Here is a 25,081-nt window from a genome sequence, read left to right on the forward strand (position 1 = left end):
CGCGGGCTTCAGCTGTGAATATGGAGCATTCTTTAGGCAGACTGATTCCATAATGTTGTTGACCAGTTACCATTGCTGCTGCTGCTACGCCATTTTCCACCTTTGAGCCATCTGTAAAAATAGGTGAATGCTGAGAATATTGGCTTCTAATATCCAAATATTGTTGTCTGTAAACATTGGGAGGAGTTACTTCTTTCTTCTGATTTCCTAAATCCATATTGATTATGGGCTTCTTTAGAGTTCAATGAGGCAGGGCACTGAAGTGTATTTGACTTAATATGTCCAGGTATATGTTTAAATTTTGTAGATGTGGGTTAATGCGCACACCAAATGGTCTGATGGCTTTTGGCTTACTTGCATATAACTGTCTATCCTATAGGCAAACCTTCAGATTCTTCATATAAAACATTTCACATCTGTTTCTAAAGTTATCCCAACAAACACACACCGCTGCGTCAATGTAGCGACCTTCCTACAACATTGTACAAACCTTGTAAAAAAGGTTGAAGATCAGCGTTGTTGCTAAGGGTTGTCACAACGATGTCATAATGTTGCTAATTACAATATTAATGAATGCTACAGCATAGTAACTATAGTGAACTGCTAGCTGTAATAAATACTGTTTTAAACGAAACTAAATTATATTTTATTGAAATATATATTATATTCAGTATATTGGGTTATTTTGTTTATATTACTATAGTTGTATCATCAAAACAACTACACAACTGCCTGCCACAACAGATTATTTTAAGTATTTTACTATAGTATTGTTCAAAACCCTGCTAGTACTATAGTATTTTTAAAAGAGCAAAACGCAGTTGATGGCAAGTTGCAGCAAGACTTTATTAACCTAAAACTGAAACAAGCGAATGTTTATCTAAATAGCTTTTATGAATATATGTGCGTAATCTGACGTAAACGGTATGGAAGAATCTGGGCTTGAGTTTGACTGACAGGATAAACTCCATGGAAACCGCAGAGGAAACGACAACAAACTCAAGTCAGCAGTCAACATGAGGTGAGTTTCTGCTCTGCTTTTAGTTCTGCTGTCAGTCAGAGATCAGACATCTTTTCTCTGAATCATAACCATGAATAAAAAACATGTATATTCCCCACCTTTGTTTGTGTTTAGTGTTCTTCGGAAGGATAACAATGAAGCGGTTGTTGGTGGGTCTCCGCCGGAGAGCGACATGTTTCACGCGGCCGCGAGCGGAGCGCGTGACTGGTTGAGTTTGACACTGAAAAAAGCGCGAAAACCACTGATTACCGACAAACACGTGCGTGCTTTATATACTTATTCAAGGCTCAATTCAGCTCCAACTGCGTAGATATTACACATTGCATAATTTTCACTACTCACTTTACCTGTGCTGCCAGTGATAGACAATGTCCAGTGATGATGACGTCAGCGTGGCCGTGGCTGTGGCCTCCTCTCACTCATGCTTTCTTTTCTGGCTTTATTTATTTATAGTGACTGCGTTTATCACTTTACAGTAGACTACAACATTTTCGGACATAAAGAGTTAACCTATTAATCAAGATATTATTGGGGTGACTAAAAAGCCTCTCTACATTCTTCAGTGCAATAATCTTACAGTAATTTGGTGACTATAGTGAAAGTATTTACATATTATTGCCCTTATGCTGTTTGCTGTTGATTGTGGTGTGCGCTTTAGTCTTTCTCAAGACGTTTTTTATCATTCTTAAGAATTATATAAATATTGGCTTTTCTTTTTCTATGAAAAAAATATAAAACTTTACTCTGGTCCTCGTCCATTACTACTTTACCACCTATACACTCACCGGCCACTTTATTAGGTACACCTTACAAGTACTGGGTTGGACCCCCTTTTCCCCTCATAGATTCAACAAGGTATTTAAAGTATTCAACAGAGATTTTGCTTTATATTGACATGATAGCATAACGCTTTTGCAGCAGATTTGTCGGCTGCACATCCATGATGAGAATCTCCCGTTCCACCACATCCCAAAAGTGCTCTTTTGGATTAGGATCTGGTGACTGTGGAGGCCATTTGAGTACAGTGAACTCACTGTCATGGTCAAGAAACCAGTCAAAGATAATTCGCGCTTTATGATATGGCATGTTATCCTGCTGGAAGTAGCCATCAGAAGATGGGCACACTGTGGTCATAAAGGGATGGACATGGTCAGCTACAATACTCAGGTAGGCTGTGGCATTGACAGCAATGCTCAATTGTTACTAATGGGCCCAAAGTGTGTCAAGAAAACAACCCCCACACCTTTATACCACCACCTGCAGCCCGAACCGTTGATACAAGGCAGGATGGATTCATGCTTTCATGGTGTTGCCACCAAATTCTGATCCGACCATCCGAATGTCGCAGCAGAAATGGAGACTCATCAGACCAGCAACGTCTTTCCAATCTTCTATTTTCCAATTTTGGTGAGCCTGTGCAAATTGTAGCCTCAGTTTTCTGTTCTTAGCTGACAGGAGTGGCATCCGGTGAGGTCTTCTGCTGCTGTAGCCCATCTGCCTTAAGGTTAGACGTGTTGTGCATTCAGCGATACTGTTCTGCAGACCTCTGTTGTAACAAGTGCTTATTTGCGTTACCATTGCCTTTCTATCAGCTTAAACCAGTCTGGCCATTCTCCTCTGACCTCTAGCATCAGCAAGGTGTTTGCGCCCACAGAACTGCCGCTCACTGCATATTTTCTCCATTCTCTGTAAATCGTAGAGATGGTTGTGTGTGAAAATCCCAGTAGATCAGCAGTTTCTGAAATACTTAGACCAGCCCGTCTGGCACCAACAACCATGCCACATTCAAAGTCACTTAAATCCCCTTTGTTCCCCATTCTGATGCTCGCTTTGAACTGCTGCAGATTGTCTTTACTATGTCTAAATGCATTAAGTTGCTGCCATGTAATTGGCTGAATTGAAATTTGCGTTAAGCAGTTGGACAGGTGTACCTAATAAAGTGGCCGGTAAGTATATCACATTCAAAATAAAAATTCGCATTGTATTCAAGGCAAGGCAAACTTTATTTATAGAGCACAATTTAACACAACCGTAGTTGATCCAAAGTGCTTTACAATAAAATAAACTAGACAATAAAACTAAAAATAATATTCAGGATGCAATACTTCATACATGCATGTATATCTTAAAAAAAACATGTAAAAACATTTATAAAACGTTTTTATCAAAATAATATAGGAAAATATTTTTGTTTCGTTTATTCATTTGTGATTAATTTTGAAAAATCGTTTGACTGCAATAATTTATACAAATAATTAATGATTATCTGACATTATCTTTTCTTTTTAAACTTCTATTTTAAGACCATCTAACCCTTTCCTCCCATATTTATGTATACAGATTGATTATTTATACAGAATTATCATATTATTTACATGTGCAATCTGGGGACCGCGCTTTTGCTGTTACTGCCCCAAAACTATAAGCATATTTATATAAGAATATTTTGCTGTTATTGCCCCAAAACTCTGGAACGCAGATTGGAATGTAGATTTTATTTTCAACACTTTGGGCAACGTTGTGTTGTAAAAAATGTGCTATATAAATAACCAACTAACTAACTAACTATATGATACTTATGTTGTTGTTTTGATTGACTTCTGTTACACTCCGGATAAAAGCATGATCTGCCCAGTGATTTAATGCAAATGTCTAAATGTGTGTGTGTGGTTTTGTTTCAGGGTCTCTCTGTGCTTCATATAGCTGCCCTTCATGGTCATCTGGACTGTATGGAGCTGCTGCTGGCTGGAGGTTATGCCGATGTGAATGTCAGTTGTCCTCATGGACGCAGACCTTTACATATGATGCTGACGGCTCAGAGTCAACCAAACACTCACGCCGGACTCATTTACTTGCTGGAACACGGAGCCCACATCAGTGTGTATGAAACACCTCTGTTTTACCAGTAGTTGTGGATCAGTATGTAATATTCATATTTAATAATGAAGGTAAACATAAGTCTGGGTATTTATTAGCTACTTTTATGTTTGTATTAAAGTCAATAAGATATTTTAAATGTAGAGGAGGCAGATAGAAAGGGATTATATTATACTTGAAGATACAAAAACCTGTATATTTTTTTACTGAATAATAAAATGTAATGACATGCACTTATGCTTCGTGCAAAATTAGACCGATATAATATTATAAAGAAAATTAGTTTTGTTTTTGTTACTGCATATATACAGTGCTGGGCAACATGGTGGCTCAGTGGTTAGCACTGTCACCTCACAGCAAGAAGGTTGCTGGTTCGAGCCCCGGCTAGGTCAGTTGGCATTTCTGTGTGGAGTTTGCATGTTGTGATGAAAATGAGCCCACCAGCTCCTGTTCAGGGGGAGAACTGTGAGCTCGTAAGGGAAAAATGATGGCTTACTCGCAAAGCACTGTCATGCAAGGATTATTCATTCATTTTCTTGTCAGCTTAGTCCCTTTATTAATCCGAGGTCGCCACAGCGGAATGAACCGCCAACTTATCCAGCACGTTTTTTTTACGCAGCGGATGCCCTTTCAGCTGCAACCCATCTCTGGGAAACATCCACACACACACACAATCATACACTAACACTACGGACAATTTAGCCTACCCAATTTGCCTGTACCGCATGTCTTTGGACTGTGGGGGAAACCGGAGCATACCTGTCAACCCTCCCGTTTTTCCAGGGATTCTACCGTATTTCAGGCACGTGCACACATAGGGCTCAACCTGTGCAGTGCACATGCCCTTTTTAGTCTTGAATATAAAGTGCCCTTCCAAAATGATGCCCCCACAACCCCCTCCCCCCCTACCGCCCTTCAGTAGGCGCGTGACAACACAGCTCTTAAGTACGCGCGCTCCCCACCCCCTGCTTTACAGTACGAGCGCTGATCACATTAAATTATTATGGATAAAATTATTGAATCTTTGTTTAATGGCTCTCAAAACCAATCCAGAGCACAAAACATTCAATCCTTAAAAAAATCCCACAATGCACCTTCCTTTAAAAATGCAGTTATCAATGCGGTGAGCCAAAAATCCACTATAATGCCTAAATCTATGCTTTGAAATGATTTTTGGGCCAGGCAGCTGAGGGAAATGTGCTTCAGCTACATTGAGCATAATGCTGTGTCCTAACAACACGTGACACGACAAGATTCCAGCTACAAGCAGTTACTCTGTCTGAACCAAACAAGATGTGACATGACAGAAACATTTTAATGGACTCCCAATAAAATGGTAAAGGTTTTTAGTCCAATTAATACATATTAAAACTCTTTAACATTATTAAGAGGCTATTGAGTAACTGGTGTTGTTGGTTTGCACCGAATCATAGTTCTGAGTTTCATTTTTAAACAGTTGGCTAGTTATTTTTTTATTTAAGATCTAAGGTGAACAATCTGCTGCTGCTTTCAGTGGTACGGCAATAAATGTCACGTAAAATGGTATTTATACTCACATTGGTAGTATTTAACACTTAATAAAGCACTTAATCAGTACCAGAGGTGATTATTGACTACGTTTACATGGACATCAGTAATCAAATTATTTGCCTTAATCTAATTAAGACAATAATAAGATTAAGGATTTACATGAGTTGCTTTTTGAATGTTTCTTTCATGATCCCGTTTTACATGTTATATCACATAATTCGATTAATGTCATTGCGTCACCGCGCTATCTGCATTTCCTTCAGAGTTTTAGGCAATTTCGGGTGTTTATTATTAATTTGTTGACTTTAACTGCAGTTTGGCACTTTCATTTTATGTGATGTGGGGCATGCCCCTCGTGACAAACGAGATATTGGATGCAACTATGAACTGCTGGAAGAGTGTTGTCTTAATGGAAGTTCATACCGCATGCTAAATGGAAGAAGAAAAAAAACTCTGCATTTCACGAGGCAGGTGTCTGTGGTCTGCACTGACTCGCTAGGTGCAAAGAGTCTCAAACAGCCATGTGTGTGTGTGTGTGTGTGTGTGTGTGTGGACACACATCCTGTTGCAAAACGCAGTAAAATGCCCAACATGACGGTAATAGTTTGATTAAGGTTTTTACATGTCTGTACTGCACTTCAATAATGCGACTAAAATCGGCATACTCCACACGTCTTAATTCCATTTATCTTTAGTTCGATTATGACCTTAATCTGATTAAGTAAATTTAAAAATTGCTGTTTACATGGTAGATTCTTAATCAGAGTATTGTCTTAATCGCATTAAAAGAATTATTGGTGTCCACTGTCAATGTAAACGTAGTCACTGTCACTAGTGTGTCGCAGGAACATTTTTAGTGGGTCGCGGAGTGTGTGGTCAAAAAAACCAAGAAAAGTTTATTTTTTTACTTATTTTGCTTATACCAGACTTTTATTTTGAAATTCATGCGGGACAACCCTACCATTTGACATGTGAAGTTTCATTTAATTATAGCAACAAATATGTCAAAGCCCAAGTACAACCCCGAATATGTAAAGTATGGATTTACATGTATTGACGACAAAAAAGACTTAAAGCCTCAGTGTCATATGTAGTGAGGTGCGCTTATAAGAGAGCATGAAACCTTCTAAAATAAAATGACATTTAGAAACCAGACGTTTTATTAACAGTTCAGTTTAGTTCATGGTAACTGAACACTGTTTACAGTATTTGTTGTTTTTACTGTGTAATATTTCTATAATTTGATCCATTTTTTAAATGACAGCAATAAAGTATTGTTTATTTGTAAGTCTCTGTGAATGTCTTATGATGTATCTGTCACTACTTGTGTATGTTAACAAATAAATACAAATTAATTATAATTCCTAAAATTGTATTATAGCTCCTAAAAATTTGGGTCGCGGCTTGATGACCATGTGCCAAACCAGTTGAGAACCACTGCCTTAGCATATGTTGTAGTTCTGCCGTGAAGTTCCATTTCAATGCTTATTTAAAAATTTATTTTGGAACTCTCAAAGGACTTTCAAGTCGTAAAGCGACCAGATCTGTAAATATACTCCAAAAGCTAATATCCTCTTCTCTATGGTAATTGTTACGTATACCTGCTCATTCATTTGTTTTTTTCTCTTCTTTTTTCGTTGTGTTATTTTGCTTACAGATGTTGTGCTAAAATGTGAATATCCTATTGTAAGATTAGTTAAGCATTTGATTGGAAACGTTCAGTAAATGCAATAATAAAATAATAATAAATAAATAAATATTAATAATGACAACAGTAGTTAAAAAAGTAAAATAAAAAGCGGTGACGTTGCAGAGATACAAACGGTTTCTAAAATAGAAGTTTTGCACGTCGCTGTCGCAAATGGTCAGCAGAAAAACTCCTTTTAATGTGGAAATTTATTTATTATTTTTTTTTTTTCGATTTTATCTTGTGGCGATGCAGTGGCGCAGTATGTAGTGCTGTCGCCTCACGGCAAGAAGGTCGCTGGGTCGAACCTCGGCTCAGTTGGTGTTTCTGTGTGGAGTTTGCATGTTCTCCCTGCCTTCGCGTGGGTTTCCTCCGGATGCTCAAGTTTCCCTCACAGTCCAAAGACATGCGGTACAGGTGAATTGGGTAGGCTAAATTGTCCGTAGGGTATGAGTGTGTGTTTGAATGTGTGTGTGGATGAAAGGGCATCTGCTGCGTAAAATCATATTGGATAAGTTGGCGGTTCATTCCGCTGTGGCAACCCTGGATTAAAAAAGGGACTAAGCCGACAAGAAAATGAATGAATGAATGATTTTATTTTGTGTCGCATGTCGTTAGGACACAGTGTAAGAGTGGTCATCTCACTGTTGTTGTTCCTGCAGCTCCACAGATGAAGGGCTGACCCCACTGCATCAGGCCGCAGCTGAAGGTCTGACCGACTGCACTGAGACGCTGGTGAGACACGGAGCAAACACACACACTCCAGACACCAGTGGACACACACCTCTCGACCTTGCGCGCATCTGGGGTCACAGAGACACTGCCAGGTACCACAAAATAATGACAAATACACATCGCAGGGTGTCATATAGACGTTCCATTGAATTGGGCTGCGCAATACATCATTTCAGCATTGATATCACAATGTGATCCTTTTATTATTTGCATGTGTTGCATGTTGAGGCCTGTGACTGTATGAGGATTTTTAAATCATTCAGGCAATAGAAATGTGTAACTTTAACAATGACTCTTTTTATTTTATATTCTTATATTATTTTATACAAATATATTTTGCAGAATAATTAATAAATATATCAACTAAAGAGTTTATATTTACCATAATGATTGCATGTTCAAGAAACAATTTATTGAGACAGACATTATCCAGGACACTCCTGAAAAAAACAAAGGTTTTCATGGTTAAATAAAGGTTTAAAATAAAAATAATGTCAATATTTACAATAAACGTTTTTTTTTTTTGTTAGAATATTTTATTTAAGGAAGGTTCTGTTTGTTATAAAAGTTAAAAGGCCTGTAGTTTGACTTAAATTTAAACAATTAAGACTTTAATATCTACAAGTAATCAAGTCAAGTAATTCAAATCCCTAGCGATAAATTAAACTGGTAATTTTACAAGTTATGTAATAACATTTTCATTCATTCATTCATTTTCTTTTTGGCTTAGTCCCTTTATTATTCTGGGATGGCCACTGCGGAATGAACCGCCAACTTATCCATGTTTTACGCAGCGGATGCCCTTCTGGCTGCAACCTATCACTGGGAAACACCCATGCACACTTTATTACATACTATACACCACTGACAATTTTAGCTTACCCAATTCACATACAGCACATGTCTTTGGACTCGGGGAGACCAGAGAACATAAAGCCACGCGAAGGCAGGGAGAACTTGCAAACTCCACACAGAAATACCAACTGGCCAAGCCGAGGCTCGAACCAGCAACCTTCTTTCTAAGAGGCAATTGTGCTACCCACTGTGTCACCCTTAATAACATTTTTAAAGCAGTAATTAGTAATTTAATAATGACTTTGATGCAGTAACTTACCCAACACTGAGCGTGAAGACATACAAATGAACAAAACATGTTTATGTAATCGACAGGTTTCTGAAAGATGCCATGTGGAGGAAAGACAAAGAGCAGCAGATGAAGAGAAGCAAACATCAGCACAATCTCAGACAGGAGCTGCTCATGATGACCAAGAGCAGAGGAAAGGTCTAAACCGTCTCTACTTTAATAACATAAAGACTGTATGTGAATTAAGCAACATCTTTTAGGTCAAGACGCAGGGATTTCTATTAGAAAATAAACACTTTTTTTTTTTTTACTTGATTTTATTTGTATAGCACTTGTCATTATGTAAAGGCAGATTTACTGAACATTTGGATGTAATATTATAATATCTTTATTATTATAATGTCTTAGAGATGTTTTAAGCAAGGCAAGTTTAATTATATAGCACATTTTATACACAGTGGTAATTCAAATTGCTTTACATAAACAAGAATAAAAGAAACGAAAATAAAAAGAATTAAAAATGATTAAAAACAGGTAAAAGCAGATTAAAGGTGTTAAAACCGGTTTTAAAGGAATGAAAAGTAAAGAAAGACATAGTAGTGTGATCTGTCAGACATAGCACAGTGCTCATACAGTAAAGGCACAGCTAAACATGTTTTCAGTCTTGAAGTGAATTGTGCCTAATGTTGGAGCACATCTGATCATTTCTAAAAGCTGATTCCAGCAGCAGGGGGCGCTGTTAGTAGCTGAAGGCCGATTCACCCTGCTTTGACTGGACTCTTGGAATTTCTCATTTAATTGATTCTAAAGGTCTGAGTGATCTGTTGGGTTTGTATTCTGTGAGCAAATCTGTAATGTATTGAGCTCCTAGGCCATTTAGTGATTTATAGACCAGTAATAATACTTTAAACTCTATTCTGAATGTAACTGGGAGCCAGTGTTAAGACCTGAGGACAGGTATGATGTGCTCTGATTTCCTGGTTCTGGTCAGAATCCTGGCCACAGCATGTCTGTCTGTCTGTCTTTTTGGGAAGGCCAGTGAGGAGACGGTTACAGTAATCCACCCTGCTGCTGATAAAAGCATGAACAAGTTTCTCTAAGTCTTCACTGGAAACAAAGCATCTGATTCTTGCAATATTTTTGAGATGATAGTATGCTGATTTACTGACTGCTTTGACATGACTGTTGAAACTCAGATCTGACTGCAGAGTCACACCAAGATTCTTGACCTTATTTTTTTTGTTGTTTGACCCTTAAAGCCAAAGTACGCATTCACCTTGAGAACCTCATCTCTGTTCTCAAATTTTCAGTTTTAGAAATGGCAAATTATATTCTTATTATAATAAAAATAAATTCAGACTAGCTTACAATATACAATATGGCTTTATAGGAGTATACAGAAGACAAAAAAAACTTTATATTAAAAACAGCAATATTATTCATATTTTGTAACAGAATGAAAATTGTCTGTTCTTCCGTTCATATCTAACTATCTATCTATCTATCTATCCGTCCGTCCGTCCGTCCGTCCATCCATCCATCCATCCTTTTTCAAACTGTTTTAATCTATGTACTGTATCTATCTGTCCATCTATTAGATGCTTTGTTTCCAGTGAAGACTTAGAGAAACTTGTTCATGCTTTCATCAGCAGCAGGGTGGATTACTGTAACGGCCTCCTCACTGGCCTTCCCAAAAAAACAGTCCAGACAGTTGCAGCTCGTCCAGAACGCTGCGGCCAGAATTCTGACTAGAACCAGGAAATCAGAGCACATCACACCTGTCCTCAGGTCTCTACACTGGCTCCCAGTTACATTCAGAATATATTTTAAAGTATTATTACTGGTTTATAAATCACTAAATGGCCTAGGAGCTCAATACATTACAGATATGCTCACAGAATACAAACCTAACAGATCACTCAGATCTTTAGGATCATATAAACTAGAAATTTCAAGAGTTCAGTCAAAGCAGGGTGTATCAGCTTTCAGCTATTAACAGCGCCCCCTGATTGCTGGAATCAGCTTCCAGAAATGATCAGATGTGCTCCAACATTAGGCACAATTAAATTCGAGACTGAAAACACATCTGTTTAGCTCTGCCTTTACTTAATGAGCCCTGTGCTACGTCCCACAGATCGCACTATTATGTTTATCTTTTCTTTTTTATTATTTTATAACCTGTTTTAACACATTTTTATCTGCTTTTAATACTTTTTATTATTTGTTTTTATTATTATTTTATTTTTTATTCATGTTCTTTTATTCTTGTTTATGTAAAGCACTTTGAATTGCCACTGTGTATGAAATGTCCTATATAAATTAAACTAGCCTTCCCTTGTCTGTCTGTCTGTCTGTCTATCTATCTCTATCTATCTATCCTACATCCATCTGTCCATCCGTCCATCCATCCATCTTTCTGACAGGCGGACAAGACAGACAGATGAATGAATGGATGGATGGATGAATGGAGAGATAGATGACGGACTGACAAACAGACAGACAGAAAAAGATACAGATAAATAGAATAGGAGGATTATTAAATGGTGTGTAAATTGATTATTAGTGTATTCTGTATGTCTCTATACGCTTCCGCAGTGTGTCAGTGTGCTGGATCTGCCTCGTCTGGGTCGGTCTGGAAAAGCCATGAGCTCACCCTGGACTGAAGTGGTCCTGCATCTGTCTGAAGAGCTCAAGCCGGGACACTATTAGACATCACACTAAACAGAGACCAACTTCATGCTTTCAGTAAGGAATAAAATGAACTCTTGCTGCATTCATGTTTACCTTTCTGTACTGTTCATGCAGTAGTGTTCTGTGTGGCGTATAACTCCACTGCGCTCAATACTAGAGTAATTCGTAAAGTTAAAAATAGCGAGTGAAACAAATATGCATTATGCAGCAGTAAAAATGTCTTCGCTGCGTGATCACATGAGTTCATTACATGCATGTTTAATTCAGCTCTGCTCAGAACTACAGACCGACTGCAGACTAATAATGAAGATGTTGAAAATAGCATTAATGAGCAGACCGTGCTGTGGGGGAATAATGCAGAGCGCAAATACAGGCTAATAATGGGAACTTTGCACTTGCTGGATATCAGGAGAGAGTTATTAAGCACTTATTTACCTCTTGACAGATTTCCAGAGATTCAGTGACGAGATGCTAAAACACTTTCAGGAAAAAAGAATCAAAAGGCTGAAATTTGTTGAAATAGTCACATTTTACCTAAAAATAAAGACTGAACTTAATTAAAAAAAAAAAACTTGTCATTTTTCTGAAAGCACAATTCATTTTCAAGTCTAAAAATTAAAACAATTAAAATAAAATAAAAAGAAAATAAAGGATTGAACAGTTATTTTTCAAATTCATTTCTTTTAAATATTTATTTCCTGATAATTCGGATAATGTAGTCTTGTCATTGGCCCATGAGCATTTCCTGCTTGTAATCAAACTATTTCATAACTTTAACAAAAGACAATTCAATCATAACTTAACGCTAAAACAGCTATCATAACGTTATTAAGCAATATGCGTCTCTTTTTGGATTTTCGGCAGCTATAGAAATCAAAAATGTAAAACAGGAATTACATTAGGACTTTTGTTATTGTTTTCATCCCACAAAACGGTCTATATCAGTTGGCGCAATAGCCTAGTAGTTAGCGCACCGACATATGGTGCAGTGGCACGTCAGGGCGTCATGAGTTCGAATCCCGACTCGAGGACATTTCTCTACCCTCCTCTCTTTCCAACTTCGCTTCCTGTCTCAATACTGTCCTATCTAATAAAGGCCAAAAATAAATCTTTAAAAAATAAATAAATAAATGGTCTATATCAAAAAGATTATACATTTATATGCACCTTAAAAAAGGTTTTAAAAATAAAGATGAAATCAAAAAGGAAATGATGGATTTTATTTATAAATGTTTTTTTTTATATTGTAGCAAGTTCTGTATCGATCAGGGTTCATACACATTTTTACTCCAAAAATTCCATGACTTTTCCAGGACTTTTGTTATTGTTTTTATCCCACAAAATGGTCTATATCAGTTGGCGCAATAGCCTAGTAGTTAGCGCACCGACATATGGTGAAGTCAGGGCGTCCAGAGTTCGAATTCCGACTCGAGGAAATTTCTCTACCCTCCTCTCTCTCTCCAACTTCGCTTCCTGTCTCAATACTGTCTAATAACCTTTATTTAACCAGGTAAGTCAATTGAGAACTAGTTCTCATTTACAATAACGACCTGGCCAAGAGGCAACATGAAAAGCAGATGCAGTACAAAGCACTAGGGACACAACACAATAACAACACAAATGCAGATAATAGCATATAAAACCAACAAAAAAAAAAAACTAAAAAACTAAAAACAAGCACATTGATCTTGAACTATTGACTGAATAGAATTTTTAAAAGATGATAGCGGAATGAAAGTGCTGAGCTTTAAGGTCTGCTGCAGATGATTCCAAGCATCAGCAGCAGAAAACTGAAAAGAGTAGCGACCAAATGAAGTGCGAACTTTGGGTATGCAAAGGTTAATGAATGAATGAATAATTGAATGAATGATAGGTCCTATCTAATAAAGGCCAAAAATACATCTTTTAAAAAATCTGTCCTTTTTTTTTTTCAGTGTAACGAAATAAAAACAGTGGACCAATTGGAGCGGTTTTTAGAGCGACCGCAACTTGACGTAGAAGTGCAGTCCCCCCCGCCCACCAATATTGATTGACAGGCGCATCACCATATGCTCAGTTTGTTGTTTCACGTTCGCCATTTTCAGCGTGTGAGTCAAATCGATATCCCCAAAGGAACACCCTTGCTCTATTTTTAGATGTTAGGCTCACTGGGCTCAACACAAGAGCAACATTCACCACATGATTGCTCTAATCGGAATTATTGTTTGTACCTTTAGGTAGGTTTGCAAACATGTGTACTTTTTATTGCGCCTACCTTAAAATTCAGCCGTTTGCATTTCTCGCGGTCACAGAAGCTCCCTATCATCTTAACTAGGTGCAGCTGGAAAGTGCCAGCGCCATGCATTTTAGAATTCTAAACATGGGCTTCTATCCTTCAAGTCGGCAACTGTCCGCGGCGCCCAGCCACGATTCGGGACACTTCATGTTTTTAAAATTTAATGAGCAATAATTTTTACAATATTTTAAAATCAAACCATTTCTGATAATTAAGCATGCTTTAGATCAATAAAATTATACATTTATATGTAAAGAAAATCTAAATTTTTGAGAAAATTTCCTTTAAAGGTTTAAACGGAGTGCTTAGAAATGCACATTACTGATAAAAATCTAGTTTTGATACATTCACAGTAGGAAATGTACAACATATTTTCAAAATAGCATCAACTTTAGTTATTAATCTAATCACTTCTACCCATACAATGTACTTTTGGGAGTATAAATGCATTTTATTTAAACATCGAGATCATTTTTAAAGTAAACATGCAATTATAAAAATAATAATAAAAATGAAGGATTTTATAAACAATAACTGTTTAATGTATTAAAAACAAACCATTAGAATTGCATTTTAATCAAAAATTAAGTTTTGATACATTCATAGTAGAAAATGTACAAAATATCTTCAAAATAGCATCATCTTTACTTGATCATCCAATCATTTTTATGCATACAGTGTGTTTTGGGTTATTTTGGTTATAATCTTATTTAAACATCAAGATAATTTTAAAAATAAACTTGCAATACAAATACTAATAAAAATGTAAGTTGTTTTTATAAACAACAATTGTTTAATATATCAAAAACAAACCATTTCAGATAATTCAGCATGTTCCTATCAATAAAATTATACATTTATATGTATTAAAATCCAACTATTAAGAAAACTGTCTTTAAATTTCAAAACTAAGTGCTTAGAAATGCACATTACTGATCAAAAATCAAGTTTTGATGCATTTACAATAAGAACTGTACAAAATATCTTTAAAATAGCCTCATCTCTACTTAATAATCTAATGATTTCCACCCATACAGTGTATTTTGGGTTATAATCGCATTATATTTCAAAAGTCGAGTTAGTTTTTTAAATTAAGTTGCAAATATTAAAAGTAATAATAATAATAATAATAATAATGAATTTTATGAACAATAACTGTTTAATATATTAAAAATAAACCATTTCAGATAATTAAGCATGTTCTATATCAATACATTTATGTTATAAAATGTAAATATTGAGGAAATTGCTTTTAAAGTTCCGAACAAAGAGCTTAGAAATGCACTAATCAAAAATTAAGTTTTGATAAATTCACAGTAGAAAATGCACAAAATAGCATCATCTCTATTTAATAATCTAACAATTTCCACCCATACAGTGTATTTTGGGTTATAATCGCATTTTATTTTAAAAGTCAAGTTAGTTTTTAAAATGAAGTTGCAATTATTAAAAGTAATAATAATAATAATAATAATGAAGAAGAATTTTATAAACAATAACGGTCACACTTTACAATAAGGTTCATTAGTTTATGTTAATTAATGCATTTACTAAGATGAACAAACAATGAACAATACATTTACTACTGTATTTGCTCATGTTAGTTAACGTTAGTTAATGAAAATACAGTTGTTCATTGTTAGTTCATGTTAACTCATGGTGCATTAACTAATGTTAACAAGCACGGACTTGGATGTTCTTAATGCATTAGTAAATGTTCAATTATGATTAATAATTGCTGTACAAGTGTTGTTCATGATTAGTTCATGTTAGTAAATGCATTAACTAATGAACCTTATTGTAAAGTGTTACCCCAATAACGGTTTAATATATTAAAAATAAACCATTTCAGACAATTAAGCATGTTCTATATCAATACATTTGTTATAAAATGTAAATATTGAGGAAATTGCTTTTAAAGTTCCAAACAAAGAGCTTAGAAATGCACTAATCAAAAATTAAATAGCAAAATAGCATCATCTCTACCTAATAATCTAATGATTTCCACCATACAGTGTATTTTGGTTATATTACTCCTTTCTGCAAGTACATTATCTAGTTTCTTTTCATTGAAATAAAAACCACCTTTATACTCGTATCGACGAGTTATTGCTCCAGAATGTCAGAGCGCGACTCCTCCTTGACAGCTTTCCAGTCTCCTAAAACACTTTCCCAAAAACCCCATCAAAAGGCTAAAATTTGTTGAGTAGCTTTTAACTGCGCTGCGCCTCGACATGCACATCATCGAGGTGAGAAAAAGGAGAGCAGAAAACATGCGCAAGGGCACCAAAAAAAAAAAGAGAGAAGGTGTCCGAAAAGTTGCCTGTGCTGAAGCATGTAGGTGTGAATGAAAATGGATGCGTTTCTGAGGGCCTGAAAGTTTGACCCGGGTCACCGAAAACAGCTCTAGTGCCGTCATCAGATCCCACAGGAGCTCGCCTTCATTTCTGACACACAAGGAGAGAGATGAACTTGTGCACTGACCTAGAATCAGTGCCGACTTTAACCTCAGCCATTACGAAACACACAGACAGCAGTGATTGGCTGACCTTTCCTCCACCTCTCGCTGACCCACACAAATCTCGCTCACACGTTCAGCCTTCTGGTTTTATTAGAAATTCTTCACATTTAATGCTGTAAAAAACAAAATAAATGGAACAAACTGTGCACTGGTTTGGTCAAACAGCTGTAAGACATAGAAAATGTATTCAAGGAATATTATTAATTATGAAAAATTGTCGATCTGTTTGGATGAATCTCAGGATGTGTTCAAGTCACATTATACCTGAAAATCAGGTAAACACATACACAGGGTTCATACAGGCACGACTCGATGAAAAAGTAAGGACTATAACGCACTTTTTCAAGCACCTATTTTTACTGTTAAGACTGACACGCAATGTACAGTTGAAGTCGGAATTATTAGATCGCTTGTTTATTTTTCCCTCAATTTGTGTTTAACGGAGAGCTGATTTTTTTCAACACATTTCTAATCATAATAGTTTTAATAACTCATCTCTAATAACTGATTTATTTTATCTTTGCCATGATGACAGTAAATAATATTTGACTAGATATTTTTCAAGACACTTCTATACAGCTTAAAGTGACATTTAAAGGCTTAACTAGGTTAATTAGGTTAACTAGGCAGGTTAGGGGAATTAGGCAAGTTATTGTTTAACAGTGGTTTGTTCTGTAGATTATCGATAAAATATTTAGCTTAAAGAGGCTAATAATTTTGTCCCTAAAATGATGTTTAAAAAATTAAAAACTGCTTTCATTCTAGCCGAAATAAAACAAATAAGACTTTCTCCAGAAAAATAAATATTATCAGACATACTGTGAAAATTTCCTTGCTCTATTAAACATCATTTGGGAAATATTTAAAAAATAAAAATTCAAAGGGGGCTAAGAATTCTGACTTCAACTGTATTAATGCAAATTTTACAAATTCAAAACATTAATAATAACATAATAATATTTTATTAATAATTAATAATATAATAAACATGTTTGAGAAATGGGAAAACGAGTACTGAACATTTGTGCTCAAGTAAAAAAAACTATTACATTCCCAGGCCCAGCTCTAACCAATTTTGCGCCCTAGGCAAGATTTCAGGTGGCGCCCCATCACATCGCAGTAAATTCCACTGCTAGTGTACATATAGTCATAAGAAACTAAATAGCTTTTTGATCGACTACTACAAGCTGGGAAAACGTCTGACAAATATGCCAACGCAATTAACGTTATTGCTGAATAGGTCTAAAATTTACACATTTTTTTGAGGAAGGAATGATGGGGGTAGTTACATTACTATTACTATTTTCTATAAAAACTATGCCCTTCCATAGCATTAGCTGATGTTAAGACTAACAGATAGCACTATAGCTATTTATTGATTAGCAACCATGTTATGCCATTCCCGTCAACGTTGGGATGTAAAAAATATGGGACAAAAAAATAGCTTCAACTGATAGAATACATGGCAAACCTTAGAAAATATTAGCTGTGTCCCAAATGGCACACTATAGACTTTGTACTTATGCACTTACACACTTAACAGGATAGTATATGTATGTAGTGTATGTTTTTTTACTAAGCGGAAATTCAAACCGTTTTCCTGATGACGTTTGACGGTTGCCAAATCAGTGAAATAAACGACCGAATTATCAAATAACACCTGCCGTGAGTATAACCGCATTCACTATCGGGAGGCGCTATAATCACTCTCGTAGGAGAATTTTGCTTTCACCATCCAAAATAAATAAAGTTAACCAACATGTGCATATGATAGCTCCGCCCCTTCTGCTACGTAGGGAAACCTGCGGTCGTTGAGTGCGTGAAGTGTCCATCACTACACACTTCATTTTAGCAGCTGAATGAGTGCATCATCCGGATAATTGAAGTGCACTTATTATTTTTAGAGTTTTCAGTGTGAACACACTACTTGCACTATTTATACTACAAAATGGCGTAGAATAGTGCATAAGTATGCGATTTGGGATGCAGCTATTGTTTAGCCTATTAAAATCAATGGCCTATACAGAAATTAAATAAAGCTATAACATCTGCTTCACTTTTGATTGTATTTGCATATCGATTAAAGTTACTTTAGTTATTTAGTAAAGAGCAGCAAATAAATCTCTCGTTGTGTTTTGTTTGATAACGGAGGCGTCACTTTAAGAATGTAGATCTATAATGAAAGCATTCCACTACTTTAGTAATTGTTTGTGCTCATTTAAAAGAAAATTGCTTGTGTTTAACACGCAAAACGGACATGTTTACAAAATTAAGTGTATTTGTCTGTTTAAACACGCACCCGAATCACCAAAGTATCCCAAACGTCCGCTCTTCTATAAATGGCGAGTAGAGAAGCTGATCTGGGAACAGTTTATCATGCGCAGCGCGTTCGTCAGTCAGCATGCATACACTGAATACAGAGGTTGAGACGATCGACGCACAGCTTAAATGGAAAGTGAATGCAGACGCTTTTAAATTAATTTTAACGTGCTTTCAAGCCAAAATAAAGCGAAAGCATCACTTTTGAGATCGGCTCTGTATTGATGCTACTTTCACTTTTTATATAAAGATTAAACATATGGGTGAAATATAGGAAAATTAAACGTGATAGTGGGCAAAAACGGGAGGGTTGACAGGTGTCATGCTAATTGTTAATGGCGTTCAATCGACGCTTATCTATTAGTTAATTCAGTAGTTATTAAAACTACTGTTTAGAAATGTGTAGAAAATCCTTTAAACAAAAATTTGGGGGAAATATACAGAAGGTCTAATAATTCACCCTTCAACTGTTTAATTAAAATAATGAACTTTTTTTGAATGATAATCAAGCACATTATATAATATTATAATTATACACTGATATGGAATTGAACATCTCAGAAGAAATTAATTATAATGAAATCTATAATAAATTAATAATTACTAAATTATATTTTATAAAAATGTGTTTATTTATTTGACTTTTTTTCAAATTAGAAAGCTCATTTTAAAAGTTAAATAATTATAAACAATAATTTACCATTTATATTATTTATTTAATAATTAAGCTTAATATATTTGATAATTGATAATGTTTGAAAAGCAATGACTTTAAAACTAATTTGTATTTTTATTCACTAAGCATTAATATTACAAGATTTGAAAATAAAATACAAAAAATAAAGAAAATAAAGCATTTACATATTTGTTTATTTATTTGACTTTATGACAAAAACATAAATAAAAGAAATAAAATAATGTATGAACAATAGCATTTTATGAAGAATAATTGAAGAAGTTATTTGAAATATTTTGTCTGATAATTAGACATGTTATATTCAATAATTTAGTTTGAAAAGTAATGATTTTAAAACGAACTTGTAGTTTTTAGAAAGCAAAATGAAGCATTTTGTTGACAAATGTGTTACCCCTTTCCCAGAATATAAATGTAAAAAAAAAGAATAATTCATGAACAATAGCAATCTGTGAACAATAATAGTATTTTTATGATAATTATATTCAGTAACTTAGTTTGGAGAATAATGATTTTAAAATGAACTTTAAGTTAATTCATTTAAGACCCGTTAATGAAGTAAAAAAAGAAAGAAAATTAAGCATTTTTTGAACAAATTGGTTTATTTTTTATTTTTCTCACCAGAAAATGAAGTAAAGAAATATAAAATAATTGATAAACAATTTTATAACCAGTAATTGAATAATTTAGTTGAAAAAATTTTACTCTAATAATTACTCAATAATTTAGTTTGAAAAGTAATGATTTTAGAACAAACTTGTTTTTTTTAAAGCATTAATATTACAAGTAAATTAATTTTGAAGACCTGAAATTAAAAAGTAACAACTAAAGAAAATGAAGCATTTTATGACCAAATAAATTTATTTATTTTTAAAATTATAATTAAGCATGTTATATTGTTATATTTTTATTTGAACCTTGGGAAAAATATAAAACATAAAAAAACACAATGTTTTAGAAATGAAATTTATTTTTTAAGACCTGAAAATAAAATCAAAATGAAAATGAAGCATTTTATGAACTTTTTTTTCCCATTTATTAGATTTTTTTTCTGATAATTAAGCATATTTTGTAATATAAATTACATGGACCTCAGGAGAAGAAAAACAATCACATTTTATCTGAAACAAGCAATGTTTTTAAAATAAAACTAGATTTTTTTTAAGCATTAAAATTACAAGTCAATTCATATTCCTTTTTCCTATTTTAGACCAGAAAATAAAGTGAAAAAGAAAATGTAAAAAAAAAAATGTATTTTTTATTAAGCTGATTATAATGATAATCATACATTTATATAGACATAAAAACAACTATAAAATCACATTTTGTTAAAAAAGCAATGTTTCTAAAACAAACATGGAGTTTTTAAAGGCATTAAAACTAACAAACGCAAATTCATTTTTGTATTTCTTATTTTAACAAGACCAAAAAAAGTTTGACATGCATAATTCTTACAATCACCTCAAAAATCTCAATTTTAAGATAATATAAAAAGTCACACTTTACAATAAAGTTTTATTAGTTAATGTTATGCATTTACTAACATGAACAATAATACTACAGCATTTATTAATGATAGTTCAACATTTTGAAATGATTATAAACTTAATTCATGTTTGTAAACATTAGGCAATGCACCGCGAGTTAACATGAACAACTCTATTTTCATCAACTAACATCAACTAACATGAATAAATACTCTAACAAATGTATTGCTCATTGTTTGTTCAAGTGCATTAACTAACATTAAGCTTTATTGTAGAGTGTTACCATTTATGTATATACAGTGCTCAGCATATATAAGTACATCCCTCACAAATCTCTTTTATAAATGCATATTTTAATAGGAATAAACAATATTATGTTTGTGCATATACATTAGATTGGTCAGAACTGAAGCCAAATTTGGAGCTAATCTAACAAAATAACTTACAATAATGGTCCAAAAACTAGTACAGCCAAATTTATATGTTATAGAAAAATAATAAATACAATTTTTAAAAAGGAGAAAAAATAAAAGAAGCAAAAAAAAATAAATGGCAAAGATTAGTTGATATTTTGTAGGTTGTAATGTTTGTTTGTTTTTTGTTTTTTGCAATATTTTGCTTGAATTTAATTGTATTATCTTTGAATTTCTAAATATGTTCGGTGACTACAATATTATTTTAATAAATATATGTCTGCTTAATAAATCTGTTTTGTTATAATGCACCAAAATACATCGCCTATATTCACTGAGAAATGGATTTTCAAATTGACTTAATTATGCTGAGCACTGTATAAAACTCACATTTAATTATATCTTATTATAGATAGACTTATTTTAAGAAACTGAACATACATGATCAATATAAAACTGCCATTTATTTATGAAAACATGAAAATATCAGTACTAAAATGCAAATATTTACAAATATTATTTAATAATTCATGAATTTTTTTTGCAAAATATGTAAATATTCAAAGGTATTATTTCATGAAGTAATTATTTCCTTAAAAAGCTCTTACTAGACGCTGTAAAAATATCTGTTAATGAACAGTTTCTGTGTTTAGAGATTCACAAGTGTTTTCTATTTACGGTTGTGAATTGTATTATGGGATGTTGATCTCTGCTCTGTCGACTTTAGATGTTGAATATTCAACTCTACAGTTTAACAAAGGGACTTTTATTGACATTTTAGTCGTTTGAGATAATGTAATGTATAAGAGATAATAGAAATAAGTCTGTCAAATAACAGAAAATACAAGGTTTTTGTAGTGTAATTGATAGGACTGCATTGTTTTGTGTGTTTGATTTGATTTCTAGATTGGGGGCGTGCCTTCAGCGCACCTGATGCTAGTCAGCGCCCTTATTTAAAACCCCGGCAGAGAGTTTGTCGGGGCCGCTGTCCATTCACTTGGCAGTTGGCCAGAGCTGCACTTTAATTTGGGCATTATGCTTTGTTTCGCATCCATACAGTATCACTGGCAACATTTACCGCATTCATACACTTGCATTTCACACTGATTGAAAATGCTGATACTGATCTTTTGATTATATTGTTTCAGTTGAGTTAAATAAATCTTCTTTTTGATAATAATTCGCCTTGTCATCTCCCTCACTATGTTACATCCCTGAGCCAGGTGTAGCAGTAATATACAACACCAACTCAGACAATATAGTGCTTTAAACTACTAAAAGTGTTCATAAAACACACTTTTTCCAACTTTAAGTTTAAAAGTCGTCAGAAGAAAGATCAGCGTCTCATAGTGCCATTCAAAAGCAGAAATAATAAAAGAATAAAAACATGAATCCAGGCTGGACTGATAAACGACATTACTGTATATCGAATCGCAATAATATGCATGTCAATAACAATAAAAAGCTCTGGGCTTTTTTACTCTACATTGATCTAAGGTCAATCACACACCAATCACACAGCAGAATCGTGCAACTAAAATGTGATATTAGAGATGTATCAAATTTTCAGCCACTGAAAATTTAACGGCCGAAAATTTGTCCTGCCATTTAAAGGAACTCTCTATATTAGAGATCTGCGCGGGACTAAATTTTGAATCCGCACCAGCCAGGTTTTAGCCTGAACCCGACCGCTACCGCTTATATTAACAATTTGTTGTCCCGCTGCCCGACCCGCCCCGTTTTCTGCCCGCCGCGACCGATCCCGCTAAAGAGCGGGGGAGAACAAAACCGAAAATCACCCAGCTATTCAGTCCAGACAGCCAAGCTGTCTGTATACACACACACACAGCATCAAGCACACACAGAGGCAAAGCTCTCTCTCTCTCTCTCATACGCGCGCGCGCGCACTAACACACACACACAAGGACCAAGCAGACACACAGGCGTTTGCTGTTATATCAACTCAAAGACTTGTAATACCATATATCAAGTACCAATGTAATACCAAAAGGTTTTATATAAAGGTATATAAATACTGCTCGCTTACGGCCGCCGCATCTGGCCCGATTGATTCGGGCCGGAATCGGGCAGTGAGTCCAAAAGCATCCGGCCCGTGGTAAGTCTCCGGCAGGCGAGAATCTAGCCGGAACTGGCCCGAGTGTATTTTGCTATCTGGGAAAGCTCTCTCTCTCATTCGCGCGCGCACTAACATACACACACACACACAAGCACCAAGCACACACACACAGGCAAAGCGCTCTCTCTCTCTCTCTCTCTTTCTCTCTCATTCGCATAGCAATATCCGCGATATTGCTAGACAGCCCGCTCCCGTCCCAAATTAAACCCGTTACCGACCGCTCCCGCGATTTATTCGCAGATTTATTCCCGCGCCGCAGAAATCTGGTCGGGTCCTGTGGCGCCCGCGGGACAGCCACGGGAATGCAGACCTCTACTCTATATCTTGTGGCTTCAATCACTGTTGAGATACTTCTTTAAATCTGCATGTATTAACAATATCGTTTAATATGGAAAATAATTATTAAGATTGCCTTTTTAACCATATTGCCCAGCCCCACATAAATCACAAAGCACGAAAAACTGGCAATTTACGATGTAATTTACAGTGTAGATCAGGGATGTCCAAACTCGGTCCTGGAGGGCTGGTGTCCGGCATAGTTTAGCTTAAAACTTCCATCAACACACCTGAAGGAAAGTTTCTAGTATACATAGTTAGAACTTGATTATCTGGTTCAGCCGTGTTCAAAGGCTCCTACACACTGGGACGCTTTTCGTTTGCGTTTATCGTCAGCATTTTACGAGACGTTTTTCAGTATTCAAACCCAAGCGCTTTTCACTGGCGTCAAGCAGAAGAGTATGCAAAATCACTTTTTTGACGTTAGATGGCGCTGCACAACATTAAGCTTCTGACACCCGCTTATAACACAGAAGAAGAAGAGGAGAGGAAGTTCACACGTTTGTTGTTAAAGTTACTGGTGACTCGAACAAGCATGGATGGTTTAAGTAGCAGCTCCAGCTCTAGCGATGAAGAAATGATTATTGTTCACAGAGCAATAAGCAGCGCCACGTTCATATCGCCTCCGGGCATCTTCTTCAATGTGTGCTCGCACTGACAGTTTTGTGCTTGAGCGCCTCCAAGTGCTGTTTACTGTAACTTCAGCAGCTCCGTGCACGTGAACAAAAGTGCCGATCTGATTGGCAGAGAAGGTTTTGACGCCGCGCTTCAAAACAAAAAAAACGAGCATGAGGCGATTTTTTTTTTTTTAAATGACGCTTTTGTGCCTGCCGTTTTGCACGTTGGTGTGCATGATCACATTGACGCCCTTTATTTAGTCACGAGGCGTTAAACGTCAACGGAAAATGCGAGCAAAAAACGTCTCGGTGTGCACGGGCCTCAACTAAGGTTGAAATTAAAATCTGCAGGACACTGGCCCTCCAGAACAGAGTTTGGACACCCCTAGAGCAGATAGACATTTGAAAGATCACACATACATGTACAATATAAAACTGGCATTTATTTATGTAGGCATGAAACAAAATATTAGTACTAAAATGCAAATATTGGCATTATTTATTATTTCATGAATTAATTATTTCCTAAAACGCTCTCTTGTTTTTGTATCGGCGACAATATTTTCAGTGATTTTTGGGGTAGAATGCAACTTGATGTTTGGATTCAGAGATTCATCCATTGACATTGGATCCTCATTTTCGTACACGACAAAAACA

The 25,081-nt window shown here is 35.1% G+C and overlaps 1 protein-coding gene and 1 long non-coding RNA gene across 15 annotated transcripts in view; one reads left to right on the forward strand and one right to left on the reverse strand.

Annotated features, from left to right (window-relative positions):
* Window positions 1–1,404, reverse strand: part of LOC147835899 (uncharacterized) — a 34,249-nt gene extending 32,845 nt beyond the window's left edge. Inside the window, exon 1 of the long non-coding RNA XR_015495297.1 lies at window positions 1,120–1,404. This is a non-coding gene — a long non-coding RNA (uncharacterized LOC147835899). The remainder of the gene's footprint in view (window positions 1–1,119) is intronic.
* On the forward strand, window positions 990–22,513 carry ankrd53 (ankyrin repeat domain 53). Of its 14 annotated transcripts, none has more exons than XR_015494867.1 (7): window positions 990–1,021; window positions 1,136–1,280; window positions 3,703–3,902; window positions 7,778–7,850; window positions 9,021–9,132; window positions 11,530–11,679; window positions 22,241–22,507. XR_015494867.1 is itself a non-coding variant. In XM_087259764.1 (7 exons), the coding sequence occupies exons 1-6, from the start codon at window positions 1,017–1,019 to the stop codon at window positions 11,641–11,643; spliced, it is 741 nt and encodes a 246-aa protein (XP_087115890.1). In that variant the 5' UTR covers window positions 990–1,016; the 3' UTR covers window positions 11,644–11,679; window positions 22,241–22,513. The 14 variants fall into 14 exon arrangements, 12 of the variants coding, with proteins under 12 accessions (XP_087115890.1, XP_087115891.1, XP_087115893.1 ...); XR_015494866.1 differs by lacking the exon at window positions 22,241–22,507 and adding an exon at window positions 12,071–12,184; XM_087259764.1 differs by having other exon boundaries at window positions 7,778–7,942; window positions 22,241–22,513.
* Window positions 22,514–25,081: the final 2,568 nt, after the last annotated feature.

Source organism: Danio rerio, chromosome 7 (assembly GCF_052040795.2).
Source record: "Danio rerio strain M-AB ecotype USA chromosome 7, GRCz13ab, whole genome shotgun sequence".
Taxonomy (NCBI): Eukaryota; Metazoa; Chordata; class Actinopteri; order Cypriniformes; family Danionidae; genus Danio; species Danio rerio.